Here is a 14185-nt window from a genome sequence, read left to right on the forward strand (position 1 = left end):
GATTTAAGATCCTCTTGTTTTGCTTATATGGGAAGTGTCTATGGGTAAGGCATCAGACTCGCGTCCTAAAGGTCCAGGGTTCGAGCCCAGGGGGTAGGGGTGAACATGAGATTTTTTCCCCCCTTTTTTTCTTTTCAACATTTCACATATGGTCCTTTGTGATCATTACAATGTATATAAAATAAAACATTGAACAATAAAAGAGATTAAAATCCCATTTAATGTACAATATGTACATGTTCCTGTACAATATGTGTATGACCTACACTTTTTCACACAACTTTTCATTTCCCTCTTATTTAGGAGTATTCAACGCGTTCTTTTCGTAAGAAAAGTTCGGTTTTCATCATGATGATCATATTGATCTCAATAAACATGCTGAATGTCTTCCTGATCATGAAATCAGAGACAGATCACCTAATTCATCCTCATGACGAATTAGAAATCTAGTTCTTTCTGATTTGTTGGACCATTTTCCCATATTTTCGCATTTTAAACTAGATACCAACGCCAGTGAACACAAAGTTGATCATAATACTCGACGTGATTTTTCTGAAAATAATATGAATCTGTTCAATTAAGAGTTAGGAAATGTTGACTGGTCAGGAATTTACAGTATTCAAAATGCCGAGGATGCATTTGACGCATTTATGAACAGAATGAATCAATCAATGAATAGCTCTTTTACTGTAGGGTGATTCAAACGCTCTAATTAAATTAAGAGTTAGGAAATGTTGACTGGTCAGGAATTTACAGTATTCAAAATGCCGAGGATGCATTTGACGCATTTATGAACAGAATGAATCAATCAATGAATAGCTCTTTTACTGTAGGGTGATTCAAACGCTCTAATTACAAAAAATGTTCGGTGACAGCCCGCTAGACCGAAGGTTCAAGTGGTCGGACCCTAAATGGGTGTTCCAATGTCCCCATGGATTACACTTAGCATTTTGTGCTAAATAAACAGAAAGAATAAACCTTTACTTAAAAACTATTTTAAAGCCTTGCAACAGTAATAGAAAAAAGTACACAAAAATATTCTGACAGGTATACTAAGAAAACGTAAAAAGAATTATTTTCATAATCAATTTGACCTCTTTAGAAACGATGTTAAAAATACATGGAAAGTTATAAGAAAACGTTATACAAGGTAGCTTCAAAATGTCTACGCCCACGAAAATAAATGTTGATTGTGAATTGGTAAAGGATCCCCTTGCCTTGGCAAATGTTTATAATGATTATTTTGCATCCGTAAGCCAAAATCTTGCCAGCACAATCCCCGCCTCTTCTAAACACTTCACATCTTTTCTTAAAATTAGTCCTTAATCCAATTTCGATATATTTCACACCAACAAACGTAAAAGAACTAGCTGATATAATTTCTGGTCTAAAGAATAAAATGATTTCAGGATTTGACGATATAAGTAACATTCTCCTGAAAAGAAACCTGATACATATTATTAAACCTTTGACTTATATCTTTAATTTGCCTCTTTCTACAGGAGTTGTACCGTCATCATTAAAGCAAGCCCGAGTAATCCCTGTTAAAAAAAGGCGACAACACCGTGTTGGGAAGTTATCGCCACATATCATTATTGACATGGGGATAAGACCGCCAGTCATAAGGACCATAAGTCATAATACTAACTGGTCATAAGGACCGCTAGTCATAACATGCAAAATCCTATACCCGAAAGTTCGCTAGTCATAATAGGGAAAGGGGGTCGATAGTCATAAGGACCATGAGTCATAAGGTCCGATTTTCATAATGCAAGATAAGGGTCGCTATTCATAAAGGACCATAAGGGTATTTGATCATAAGGATCGCTAGTCATAATCAACAATGAGGGTCGGTATTCATAATACTAGATAAGGGCCGCTGGTCATAAAAAGGAAGAGAATACATTAAGCTTAATGGTCGCCAGTCATAATATGGGATGAGGTTCACCAGTCATAATAGCAGAAGGGGTTCGCCAGTCATAATAACGGATGAGGTTCGCCAGTCATCATAATAGTAGAAGGGGTTCGCCAGTCATAATAGTGGATGAGGGTCGCCAGTCATAATAGTACATGAGGTTCGCCAGTCAAAAAAGTAAACGGGGTTCGCCAGTTCAAAAAGAGTATTTAGTTTTGAAAAAGGGCACATTTCATTTTGTAAAAGGTATTTTCCCTTTTTCGAAGGGCCCATTTCATTGTGTAAAAGGCGTTTTCCCTTTTGAAAAAGGGCTTTTTCCCTACTGGGATTTTTTTCATCATAAACAGCAGAAGTTGCTATAAATAACACACTCCTTACAAAAATCACCTTCTCTTTAAGCGAAAATGTGTAGATTGTTAATAATTCCAATAACAGGGAAATCTACTTTAAATATATGCACTTAAGATAGTATGGACCTAAGCCTGTACCGCAGTATTTTCTAAAGCCTTTTATTTCAATAGAGGTTTTTTTTACAGAAAAATGTCTTTACTATATATTTTATATGTTTTTTAGTTGATGTTGATACTTGGAGACAGCCCACACACATTAAAGCAAAGTAGAATAGATTATTTTTTGATATTTTCAGATAATTTTTTTATTTAGAAAATGTGATATTGATTTAGGATATCATACCGATTACTCAATGGTCAGTTAAGAGATTGTGTTAGATAAATGTTATTAGCGATTCAATTATTGGAAATTTAATAACTCACTTTTAAAAAAAATATAAATATGCTGATCTTATTAAAGAAAAAGTAAAAGAAATTATTTTACAGTATCTTGATTGTCTTCGTGGTAAAGCTTTTGAAACTGTTAGAAAAGAGGAACTTAGATTTATTATTGATTATCAGTTGTTTTTTCATACACTGTTCATAGGTGGATCTGGGGTTCGAGGGGCCCCGCCCCCCCCCCCATTGGTGGAGCATAAAAAGTAAAAGGGGGAAAGAAAGAAATAAAGAAAGAAAGAAAAAAGAAAAAGAGGGGAAAAGAGAGGAGAAAAAGAAGGGGAAACACAAAAAGGGGAAGACGACTGAATGAAATAAGATGAAGGGAAGACTAGGAAAAACATTTTTAAAACCCTTAATGTCACTATAAAAAATCGCTTTCTTTTCGCGCTCGCATTGCCTATAAGGTGATTTATATATCAATATGGAGCTTGAAATATCAAAATTCGAAGTCAACTTCAAATTCAAAACTTCAAAAGAAATTGATTTTCATTATTTTCACAAATTGATATTTAAAAAGTGCTCTGTAACTTTTTTTTATTTTTTAATTTCGGCTCGCTATTCGCGCTCGCATTGATTGTTGAAAATCTATCAACTCATGCATCTTATTCATATAAAGTGCTTTAAAAGTTCAGTTTTCATGCCATAATATTAATAGATTTCACGCTCTTACGGTAGGCATCATTGGATAAGAATTCCTTGCAGAGTTATCGCCCAGTCTCTAACATACAGTTTAGGTCTAAGATTATTGAGCGGGTTATGCTCAGACAACTAACAGAGCATATTCAGGACAATGGCCTGGCTGAGCCTCTTCAGTCAGCTTACAAGGAAAATCACAGCACAGAAACAGCACTACTCAAGATCCAGACCGACATCCTTCTGGCTATTGACAACCAGAATGTGGTAATGATGGTGCTGCTTGACTTATCAGCTGCGTTCGACACAGTTGACCACATAATTCTGCTGAATCGTCTCCAGGACGACATTGGAGTTGGAGGAATTGCCCTTGAACTTGTGAAATCTTATCTGGAGAATCGAAGTAGCCGCGTTCTTGTGTCGGGTCAGTTTTCCAGACCACATATATTGAACTACGGCATTCCGCAAGGTTCCGTCCTCGGGCCACTGTTGTTTACACTCTATGTTCGTCCAATTGGAGATATCCTTCGATCTCATGATGTTTCCTTCCACATGTATGCAGATGACATTCAGATCTACACCATGTTTGTTCCAACGGATCCAGTGGCAGTTGATACTGCTATTCACAAACTTAGCTGCTGTATCACTGAAATCCATGACTGGATGAAGGCAAACAAGCTCAAACTCAATGATGCAAAGACTGAATTCTTTGTCTCTGCTTCGCCACATCATTTATCATATGATCTCATGAAGGATGTCAGACTGACAATTAACGAGAAATCTTTCTAGCCTTGTAAGTCTGTTCGCAATCTTGGTATAACATTTGAGCCTTCTGCAAATCTCAGCCATCACGTCACCTTGGTCTGCAGAAACGTCAAGTTTCATCTTCGTAACCTCTGGAGAGTGAGACGTTTTATTGACAAGCAAACATGTCATGCTGCTGTCAGGGCTCTTGTTCTTTCCAGACTGGACTACTGCAATAGTCTCTTCAGCGTTCTTAGCCAGAAGGAATTAGACCGACTTCAGAGACTACAGAACTCTGCCGCTAGGCTTGTCTTCTCTGCTCCCCTTCAGACTCGCACAGAACCTCTCCGACTGGAACTCCATTGGTTGCCTGTGAGACAGAGGATAGCCTTCAAAATTTTGCTGCTAGTCTTCAAGTCGCTCAACCACAGAAGCCCGGAGTACATCGATAACATTCTCATTCGTCGTTCTCAAGTCCGTACTACTCGATCATCTTCGTCAATCTGGCTCACTTAACGCCTTTCCAAGAGACGTGCGGGTGAAACGTCCTTTCCTGTGATTGCTGCAAAACTATGGAATCATCTACCAGCTGCAGTGAAGATGGCCTCCTCTGTTGAACAATTCAAGAAGGCCATTAAATCCCATCTATTCTGCTAAGTGGACAATTAATTGCAAGGACTAAACTGATCATTCCGAGGTGTAGAACAGTTGTTTTAGTGGCCAAAACAAATATGGAGTAGTGTGTGTGCAGCGCTTTGTAACCGAAAGGAAAAGGCGCTATATCAAATGATTTTTGGATTGGATTGGATTAGGCTTATCCGATTAATAAATAAGATTTTAATTTAGAATCAAATTGTCCCTTTTTCAGAATGGAATATCGTCAATTGTCATCTCGCGCTTAGGAAGAGAAATAAGAAGATGTATTCATAATTTTCATAAGATGGCATAATGTTCTTGGAATGTCCTGGTCCTATATTGCTTAGAAACTTTTGACAAAGCGCTTAAAAGAAGGTATTATTATTATTATGTCAAATCTCAAAGTTATAATATTGAAACTTTTGAATGAAATTAAAATAATAAAACTCTTTTTTGTTTTTTTAAATATGATCAGTATCCACCTCACAACTTTCCTACAAAGTGTTTGAAATACAGAGCTTAAATTGACCCTTTACAGCTCTCGCGCTCCGTGCTCACTTTATCGATTTTCATGACGAAAAAAAGTATTTAGAATGCCCTCTCAGAAATCTGAAACATGCGCGCATGTTTATTCAGATACACAGCTTGTTCTCTGTTTAAATCATTATCCAGTTTTATTTCACAATATCAAAAATTTTCTGCTCGCACTTTGCGCTCGCAATATCAGTGTAGGAAGATTTTCCATTACTCATCCTTTTTATGATTTACAAAACTTGAATAGAGTGTTCTCTTTTTAGGTTTAAATCTCGAATTTCTCCGCTTGCGCTTCTCGATCGCATCAATTGTTTAGTTTCAGACCTATCCTTTTCAAGGTTACAAAAAGTGCTAAGAATGTCATTCTTCAGGTAGACATGTCAAAATTTTTAGCTCGTGCTTCGCATTAATATTTGATTATTGAAATATATGTTTTTAGGCTAACTGCAAGTAGCCGTTAACAGATCATTTTTATCAGATCACAACGTATATTAAGAATTTCTGCTCGCACTCTGCGCTCGCAATATCAATGTAGTAAGTTTTTAAATTACTAATTCTTTTCATGATTTTCAAAACATGAATATAGTGTCCCGTTTTCAGGTCTAAATCTCGATTTTTTTCCATACGCGCTTTGGGTTCGCATCAATAAATCGTTAAGTTATATACCTATCCTGTTCTCGATTACAAAAATTGATTAAAATTTGACAATTTTTCTGCTCGCGGTTCGCGCTCGAATTATTTGATTGTTGAAATATATATCGTCTTCATGACTAAATACCTTTTCGATAATGAGTTTAAAACGTATATAAAAATTTCTGCTCGCGCTCTGCGATTGCATTATTAATGTAAGGAAGATCCCACTTACTCATCCTTTTCAGAGTATCTCGTTTAGTAGGTCCAAATATCGCGCTCGCATCAATTGTTTAGTGATATACCAATTCTGTTTGAGCTACAAAAAGTGCTTAGAATTTCCAATCCTTAGGTAAATATGTCAAAAATATTTCAGCTCGCGCTTCGCGCTCGCCTTATTTGATTTTTGAAAGATGTAACGTCTTCATGGCTAACTGCAAGCAGTCTTTAACATGTACTTTTCCATCAGTTCATTTCTGCTCGTGCTTCACGTTCGTTTATAGAAGTTATTCATTTGCATACACATCTCTTTCAGAACAAAAAACATTGCCCAGAATGTTCAAAATTTTGGGAAATTAATACAAAAGATCCCCCCCCAAAAAAAAAAAATAGCTCGCGCTTCACGCTCACATTATATTAATACAGATATTATATATTAATGTTTATTCATAAGAATAAAGCTAAGAAGTAACTATTATGACTATCCCTTGAAAGAAGCCAAAAATCATTTTCGAGCGGCCGATTGGGGAAATATGTCTGAAAAAAAAATCGACCACCCCCCATTGGCGAATGTCGGATCCGCCATTTGATGGAGTCAAGAGCAGCGACTATATAAAGATAAAGAAGATAAAAATAATAAGTGTAGACAAAAACTCGACATTAAAATATTTAACTTAGAAAAACTTTTAAATTTTCTTTAGCATTTATATTTTGGTCTAGTCTTTTTTTGTAAATTACCAAAAAAGGCTATTAGGGAAGAATTAGAGCAATTTAGACTTCAGAAACTTTAAGTGGTAGCAAACATATTAAGACTTCAAATAATGCAATATGGAGAAAAAATGTCTAAAATATATTTTCGTCTTGAAAAAGCAGAGGATAGCAGAAATAAACATGTGTTAAATTGATAATGGTACATAATATTGCAAGAACAAACAGAAATTTTAAGAGAAATTGGCTCTAATAATGATCAGTTCTATAAATATCATGCAAATAGTGATGCTGAAGAACTTTTTTTCTCTCATTAGAGAAGAGAGTTTCCATAGTCTTACAGAGGAAGACAAGGAGAAATATCTTTCAGTGAAGTTGATTTTCATTAAAAAATATGACAAATAATAAGGCTTCTTGACAGGATGGATTTACAACTGATTTTTTTTTAAGCATTCTGTCAGGACTTAGGTATATACTTGGTACGAAGAAGGAATTTTGCCTACATTTCCGGAAAATTATCCATCTCACAAACAATAATGGATTGATAAGATTAATTCCTAAAGGTGATAAAATAAGACATTTCATCAAAAATTGGAGACCGATTTCATTGTTGAATGTTGTTTTAAACTGTTGTCAAGTTGTATTGCTAACAGACTTTAAAAAGTATTACCATATATTATTCATGTTAATTAATCAGGATTCTTGTCTCGACGATTTAGTGGTGAAAATATTAAAATTTTGTATGATTTAATTGTGTATAAGGAGAAGAATATTCCTGGTATGATTTGATTAATTGATTTTGAAAAGTGTTTCTCACGATTTTTTGCTTAAAACTCTTTCTTTTTTTTGAATTTGGCAAATCTTTCATGAAATGAATAAAAAATACTATATCAGAATGCATTTTCTATTGTTATAGTCAAAATTTCGTTTTTGTAATGCGCTAAATATTCTTGAGTTTAAATTCGAAATTCACATTCTGTCAAAGGAATTTATGTCGTCTTAAAAGAATATAAAGTTCTTTAATATGCGGATGACACAGTTTTATTTCTCGATGGTACAGGTGCCAGTTTCTGTAATGTACTAAATATTTTGGATTCAATGGCTGAATGTAGTGGGTTGAAGGTCAAAACGCAAAATATACCATCTACCATTATGACTGCCGACCCCCATCTACTATTATGACTGACGAACCCTTTCTTCTATTATGACTGGCGACCCTCATCCATTTTTTTAACTGGCGAACCACATCTACTATTATGGATAGCGATAGCAACCCTCATTTACCGTTATGACTGGCGAACCCCATGTACTATTATGAATAGCGACCCTCATCTACCATTATGACTGGCGAACCCCTTCTACTATTATGACTGGCGACCCTCATCCACTATTATGACTGGCGAACTCCTTCTACTATTGTGACTGGCGACCCTCATCCACTCTTATGAATGGCGACCCTTATGATGAACGAACCCTTTTCCTCCTTATGACTGGCGACCCTCTTTCTTAAATATGACTATCGACTCTCTTGTTTGATTATGAATGGCGACCCCCATCGTTGATTATGATTAGCGACGTCTATGAACAAAGTCCCTTATGAATAGCGACCCTTATGACTATTATAACTAGCGGTCCTAATAATTAGCGGGTATTGTGACCAGTGGTCCTTATGACTGGCGGGTGGACCCCATTGACATGCCTTTCGAAGGTTTTGGAAAAAGTAATTTTTGTACACACGACAAAGTTTCTTAATATACATAAATTGTTTTTTCCCCTGCAGTTTGGTTTTCGCGAAAAACATAGTACTACTAATGCCCTGTGGGCAATGATTAATAAGATTGTCAATGGAATTGACAAGTAGGAGCATACTGTTGGGGTGTTCCTGGACTTCTCTGAGGCTTTCGACACAATCAACCATGATATCCTTTTATACAAGCTTGATTATTATGGAATCAGTGGGATCGCCTTGGAGTGGTTCAGGAACTACCTCAGCAGTAGGCAGCAATATGTTTCCATAGCAAATGTAAATTCCCCTCCCAATCTATCTTATGTGGAGTCTCTCAAGGCTCAATCTTGGGTCCGCTTCTTTTTGATCTATATTAATGATTTTTATAAATCATCAAGTACTTTATCATTTATTCTTTTTGCCGACGACCCAAATATATTTTTTCCCATAAGGACCCTAAACATACTTGACACACTCAATAAAGAATTAAAACTAGTTTCAGAGTGGATCAAAGCCAACAAATTATCGCTTAAAACAAATTACATGCTCTTCAGCAATATCATTGATGAACTCCCAGGTAACATTACTTTTGATAATGTTAATATTAAAAGAGTATTAAGTAAGAAATTTCTAGAGACGACAGACTGTCATGGAAAGAACATATTAACATGCAAAATAATTTCACGGAATATTGGAATTATAAATAAAGTTAAATTCTATTTTCCGACTCGTATATTATTAAACTTATACTCTACGCTGATACTCCCGCATTTGAACTTTTGTATTATTGCATGGGGGTGTTGTGCTGATTTTCATTTGAATAGACTTTTACTACTTCAGATAAAAGCTTTGCTCGTTATTTGCCATTCGCATTATCGGGCACATACGAATGTTCTTTTTAAAACTCATGGAATTCTTAAGATACATGATCTTTACCATTATAATCTTGGACCTTTTATGTTCAACCTTTGTAAAGATGAACTACCAGACGTATTTTATGCTATGTTGACACGAAATATCAATGTACATCACTACCCTACAAGATCTGCTGGACTTTTCCATTTGCCTAGAACGAGGACATTATTAACAAACAAACTTCCGCAAAATTTACGAAATAACTCAACTATTCAGAGCTTCAATAGAACACTTAAAAAATCTAGCCAATAACTATAACACTCACATCATTCATCCTATTTTGGATATCTTGTGGATCTTCTGTTCTTCCGGATCCCCTCTGCTTTTATTTCGCTTCTTTTTCCCGTCTCCTTTCATTCGCTCTGCCTGTGCAGATTTCTTTTTTTTTCTTTTACTCGTTTTTGTCCTTTGTTTTGTTGTCTTTTTTTTCAATTTGTCTGTTCTTGTAATATTTCGTCTGTCTTGTTTTGGTATAACTTTTTGTCATGTCTTGTTCTTCTACCGTTCTCTCACGTCCTGTTTTCGTAACGTTTTGTCTTGTGTGTCCTTTTCACTTCTTGTTCATATCTTGTAATAAAATCCTGCCTTGTTTATATTTTACTTGGGAGAATATGTAAAAAATATATATTTAACAAGGATTTACATATAATTTTTACAAGCAAGATATGATGACTTGTATATTATATATATTTTGAACTTCAACAAGAACGATATGATTTATATGGGTGCGTCGTGGTCTAGTGGTTCTGACTCTCGCCTTTGAAACAGAGGGTCGTGTGTTCGAATCGTAGCCATGGCGTATTTTCCTTCAGCAAGAAATTTATCCACACTTTGTTGCACTCGACCCAGGTGAGGTGAATGGGTACCCGGCAGGAGTAATTCCTTGCATGCACTGAGCGCCGGTGATGGTAGCTCGAGCTAAAGCCAGGGTAATAATAGCAGCGCTTTGTATCCTCTGGCAAAACGCGCTTTATAAATCCAGCTATTATTATTATTATTATTATATTACATATATATATATATATATATATATATATATATATATATATATATATATATATATTGTTTTTTCTGCATTAATATGTCTTATTTATTGAAGGAAACTTTCAATAACAAGATTTGCTTTCCAGAAGGTTCCTATTTCATTTCAAAATGTTATATTATATTTTGCATTACTTTGTAACTTTTTTGATTTTCTGGAATGAATAAATTCGTTATCAATCAATCAACATTTATCAATTTATATATTCTAACATGAATGTACCATACTTGAGGCTTGAAAAGGAATAAATCATTAATTCAAAACTTTCAAGCCACCCGCCAAACACACACACCCTCACACTCAGTGTTTAATCAGGGTGATGTATCAAGTCATCCTTTTTTCTCGAAAATAATGTAACTGTCTAACAGTGATATGGTATTTACCTTTTGATCCGGCCCCTAATCTTGCTTGTTGACTCTTGAGATACTTAATAATGTTGATGTGACCGCCCCGAGATGCTGCGTGGATAGCTGTTTCGCCTTCTTTATTTGTCTTGTCGATCTGCGCTCCCTGGTCAATTAGATACTTCACAACATGAAGGTGACCATGGATTGATGCATATTGAAGTGAAGTCCAGCCAGGCTCATTAGCCTTATTGACCTGTGCTCCATGATCAATAAGATGCTTCACTACATCAAGATGACCCCGGATTGATGTAGCCATGAGAGATGTTGTGCCTTCTTTGTCGGCCTTGTCAATTTGTGCTCCTTGACGAACGAGGTGCTTAACTAAATCAAGATCCCCATGCCATGATGCACGCTTAAGAATAGTAATGCCAGATTCATCAGGCTCGTCAAGCTGTGCTCCTTGATCAATAAGATACTTCACGACATCAAGATGACCCATGGTGTACGCCGCTGTAAGAGAGGTTTGGCCAAAACTACCGGTCTTGTCAACTTCAGCTCCTAATTCAATGAGATACTTTACTACCTCAAGATGACCACTCACTGATGCCTTGTGGAGAGGTGTGGTACCCGCATTATCAGCCGTATTAACTTGTGCTCCTTGATCAACGAGATACTTCACTACATCAACATGACCACTCACTGATGCACTGTGGAGAGGTGTGTGACCCGTATTTTCAGCCGTATTAGCTTGTGCTCCTTGATCAACGAGATACTTCACTACATCAAGATGACCATTGAATGATGCAATGTTGAGAGGTGTGACACCGGCATAACCAGCCGTATTAGCTTGTGCTCCTTGATCAATGAGATATTTCACGACATCAAGATGACCATTCAATGATGCACCGTGGAGAGGGGTGATACCCGCATTTTTAGCCGTATTAGCTTGTGCTCCTTGATCAATGAGATATTTCACGACATCAAGATGACCCAGGTGTGATGCATAGTAGAGAGGTGTTTTACCATTATTATCAGCCGTATCAGCTTGTGCTCCTTGATCAATGAGATATTTCACGACATCAAGATGACCCAGGTGTGATGCATAGTAGAGAGGTGTTTTACCATCATTATCAGCCGTATCAGCTTGTGCTCCTTGATCAATGAGATATTTCACGACATCAAGATGACCATTGAATGATGCATAGTGGAGAGGTGTGACACCCTTATTACTAGCCGTATTAGCTTGTGCTCCTTGATCAATGAGATATTTCACGACATCAAGATGACCATTGGATGATGCACAGTGGAGAGGTGTGACACCCTTATTATCAGCCGTATTGGCTTGTGCTCCTTGATCAATGAGATATTTCACGACATCAAGATGACCATTGAATGATGCACAGTGGAAAGGTGTGACACCCTTATTATCAGCCGTATTGGCTTGTGCTCCTTGATCAATGAGATATTTCACGACATCAAGATGACCATTCGCTGATGCCCAGTGGAGAGGTGTGCCACCCGCATTATCAGCCGTATTGGCTTGTGCTCCTTGATCAATGAGATATTTCACGACATCAAGATGACCCAGTTGTGATGCATAGTAGAGAGGTGTTTTACCATCATTATCGGCCGTATTGGCTTGTACTCCTTGATCAATGAGATATTTCACGACATCAAGCTGACCATTCAATGATGCCCAGAGGAGAGGTGTGAAACCCGCAATATCAGCCGTATTGGCTTGTGCTCCTTGATCAATGAGATAATGCACGACATCAAGATGACCATTCGCTGATGCCCTGGTGAGAGGTGTGCCACCCTTATTATCAGCCGTATTGGCTTGTACTCCTTGATCAATGAGATATTTCACGACATCAAGATGACCATTCGCTGATGCCCTGGTGAGAGGTGTGCCACCCTTATTATCAGCCGTATTGGCTTGTACTCCTTGATCAATGAGATATTTCACGACATCAAGATGACCATTCAATGATGCCCTGGTGAGAGGTGTGCCACCCGCATTATCAGCCGTATTGGCTTGTACTCCTTGATCAATGAGATATTTCACGACATCAAGATGACCATTCGCTGATGCCCTGGTGAGAGGTGTGCCACCCCCATTATCAGCCGTATTGGCTTGTACTCCTTGATCAATGAGATATTTCGCGACATTAAGATGACCTCTCAATGATGCAATTTGGAAAGGTGTGACACCCGCATTATCAGCCGTATTAGCTTGTGCTCCTTGATCAATGAGATATTTCACGACATCAAGATGACCATTGAATGATGCCCTGTTGAGAGGTGTGCCACCCGCATTATCAGCCGTATTAGCTTGTGCTCCTTGATCAATGAGATATTTCACGACATCAAGATGACCATTCAATGATGCACTGTTGAGAGGTGTGACACCCTTATTATCAGCCGTATTAGCTTGTGCTCCTTGATCAATGAGATATTTCACGACATCAAGATGACCATTGAATGATGCACTGTGTAGAGGTGTGCCACCCGCATTATTAGCCGTATTAGCTTGTGTTCCTTGATCAATGAGATATTTCACGACATCAAGATGACCATTGAATGATGCACCGTGGAGAGGGGTGATACCTGCATTATCAGCCGTATTAACTTTTGCTCCTTGATCAATGAGATATTTCACGACATCAAGATGACCTTTCATTGATGCACCGTGGAGAGATGTGTGACCCGCATTAGAAGCCGTATTAGCTTGTGCTCCTTGATCAATGAGATATTTCACGACATCAAGATGACCATTCAATGATGCACTGTGTAGAGGTGTGCCACCCGCATTATTAGCCGTATTAGCTTGTGCTCCTTGATCAATGAGATATTTCACGACATCAAGATGACCATTCGATGAAGCCCTGTGAAGAGGTGTGATACCCTTATTATCAGCCATATCAAATTGTGCTCCCTGATCAATGAGAGACATCACTATATCAAGATGACCCTTGTATAATGTCAAGTGGAGAAGTGTGACGTGGCACCTGCATTATCAGCCGTTATTATTATTGTTATTAGCTTGTGCTCCTGGATCAATGAGATATTTTACTATATCAAGATAGGATAGTGCTACGTGTAGAGGTGTGGAACCTTTTTTTTTAGTTTGAATATTAATAATAGCTCAATTCTTTAAGAGATATTCAACTAAATTTTAAATCCTCTAGCCGCTGCGACGTGAAGAGATGTCCTGCCTTTCCCATTCCCCTCGTTCACACCATCTCCCATCTCTACTAATTCTTTGACAAATTGGAGACTGCCATTTTCTACTGCAATCAAAAGAGGTGTATCGGGATCACCAGACATACTTAGGTTATTATTTAAATC

The 14185-nt window shown here is 37.2% G+C and overlaps 1 protein-coding gene across 1 annotated transcript; it reads right to left on the reverse strand.

Moving 5' to 3' along the window:
* Positions 1–10814: 10814 nt before the first annotated feature.
* LOC121421255 (ankyrin-1-like) lies at positions 10815–13790 on the reverse strand. The gene has a single exon (XM_041615917.1). It carries the CDS (start codon positions 13788–13790, stop codon positions 10815–10817), a length of 2976 nt encoding a protein of 991 aa, XP_041471851.1.
* Between the last annotated feature and the right edge of the window lie 395 nt (positions 13791–14185).

The sequence above is a fragment of the Lytechinus variegatus genome, chromosome 9 (genome assembly GCF_018143015.1).
Source record: "Lytechinus variegatus isolate NC3 chromosome 9, Lvar_3.0, whole genome shotgun sequence".
Lineage (NCBI taxonomy): Eukaryota > Metazoa > Echinodermata > Echinoidea > Temnopleuroida > Toxopneustidae > Lytechinus > Lytechinus variegatus.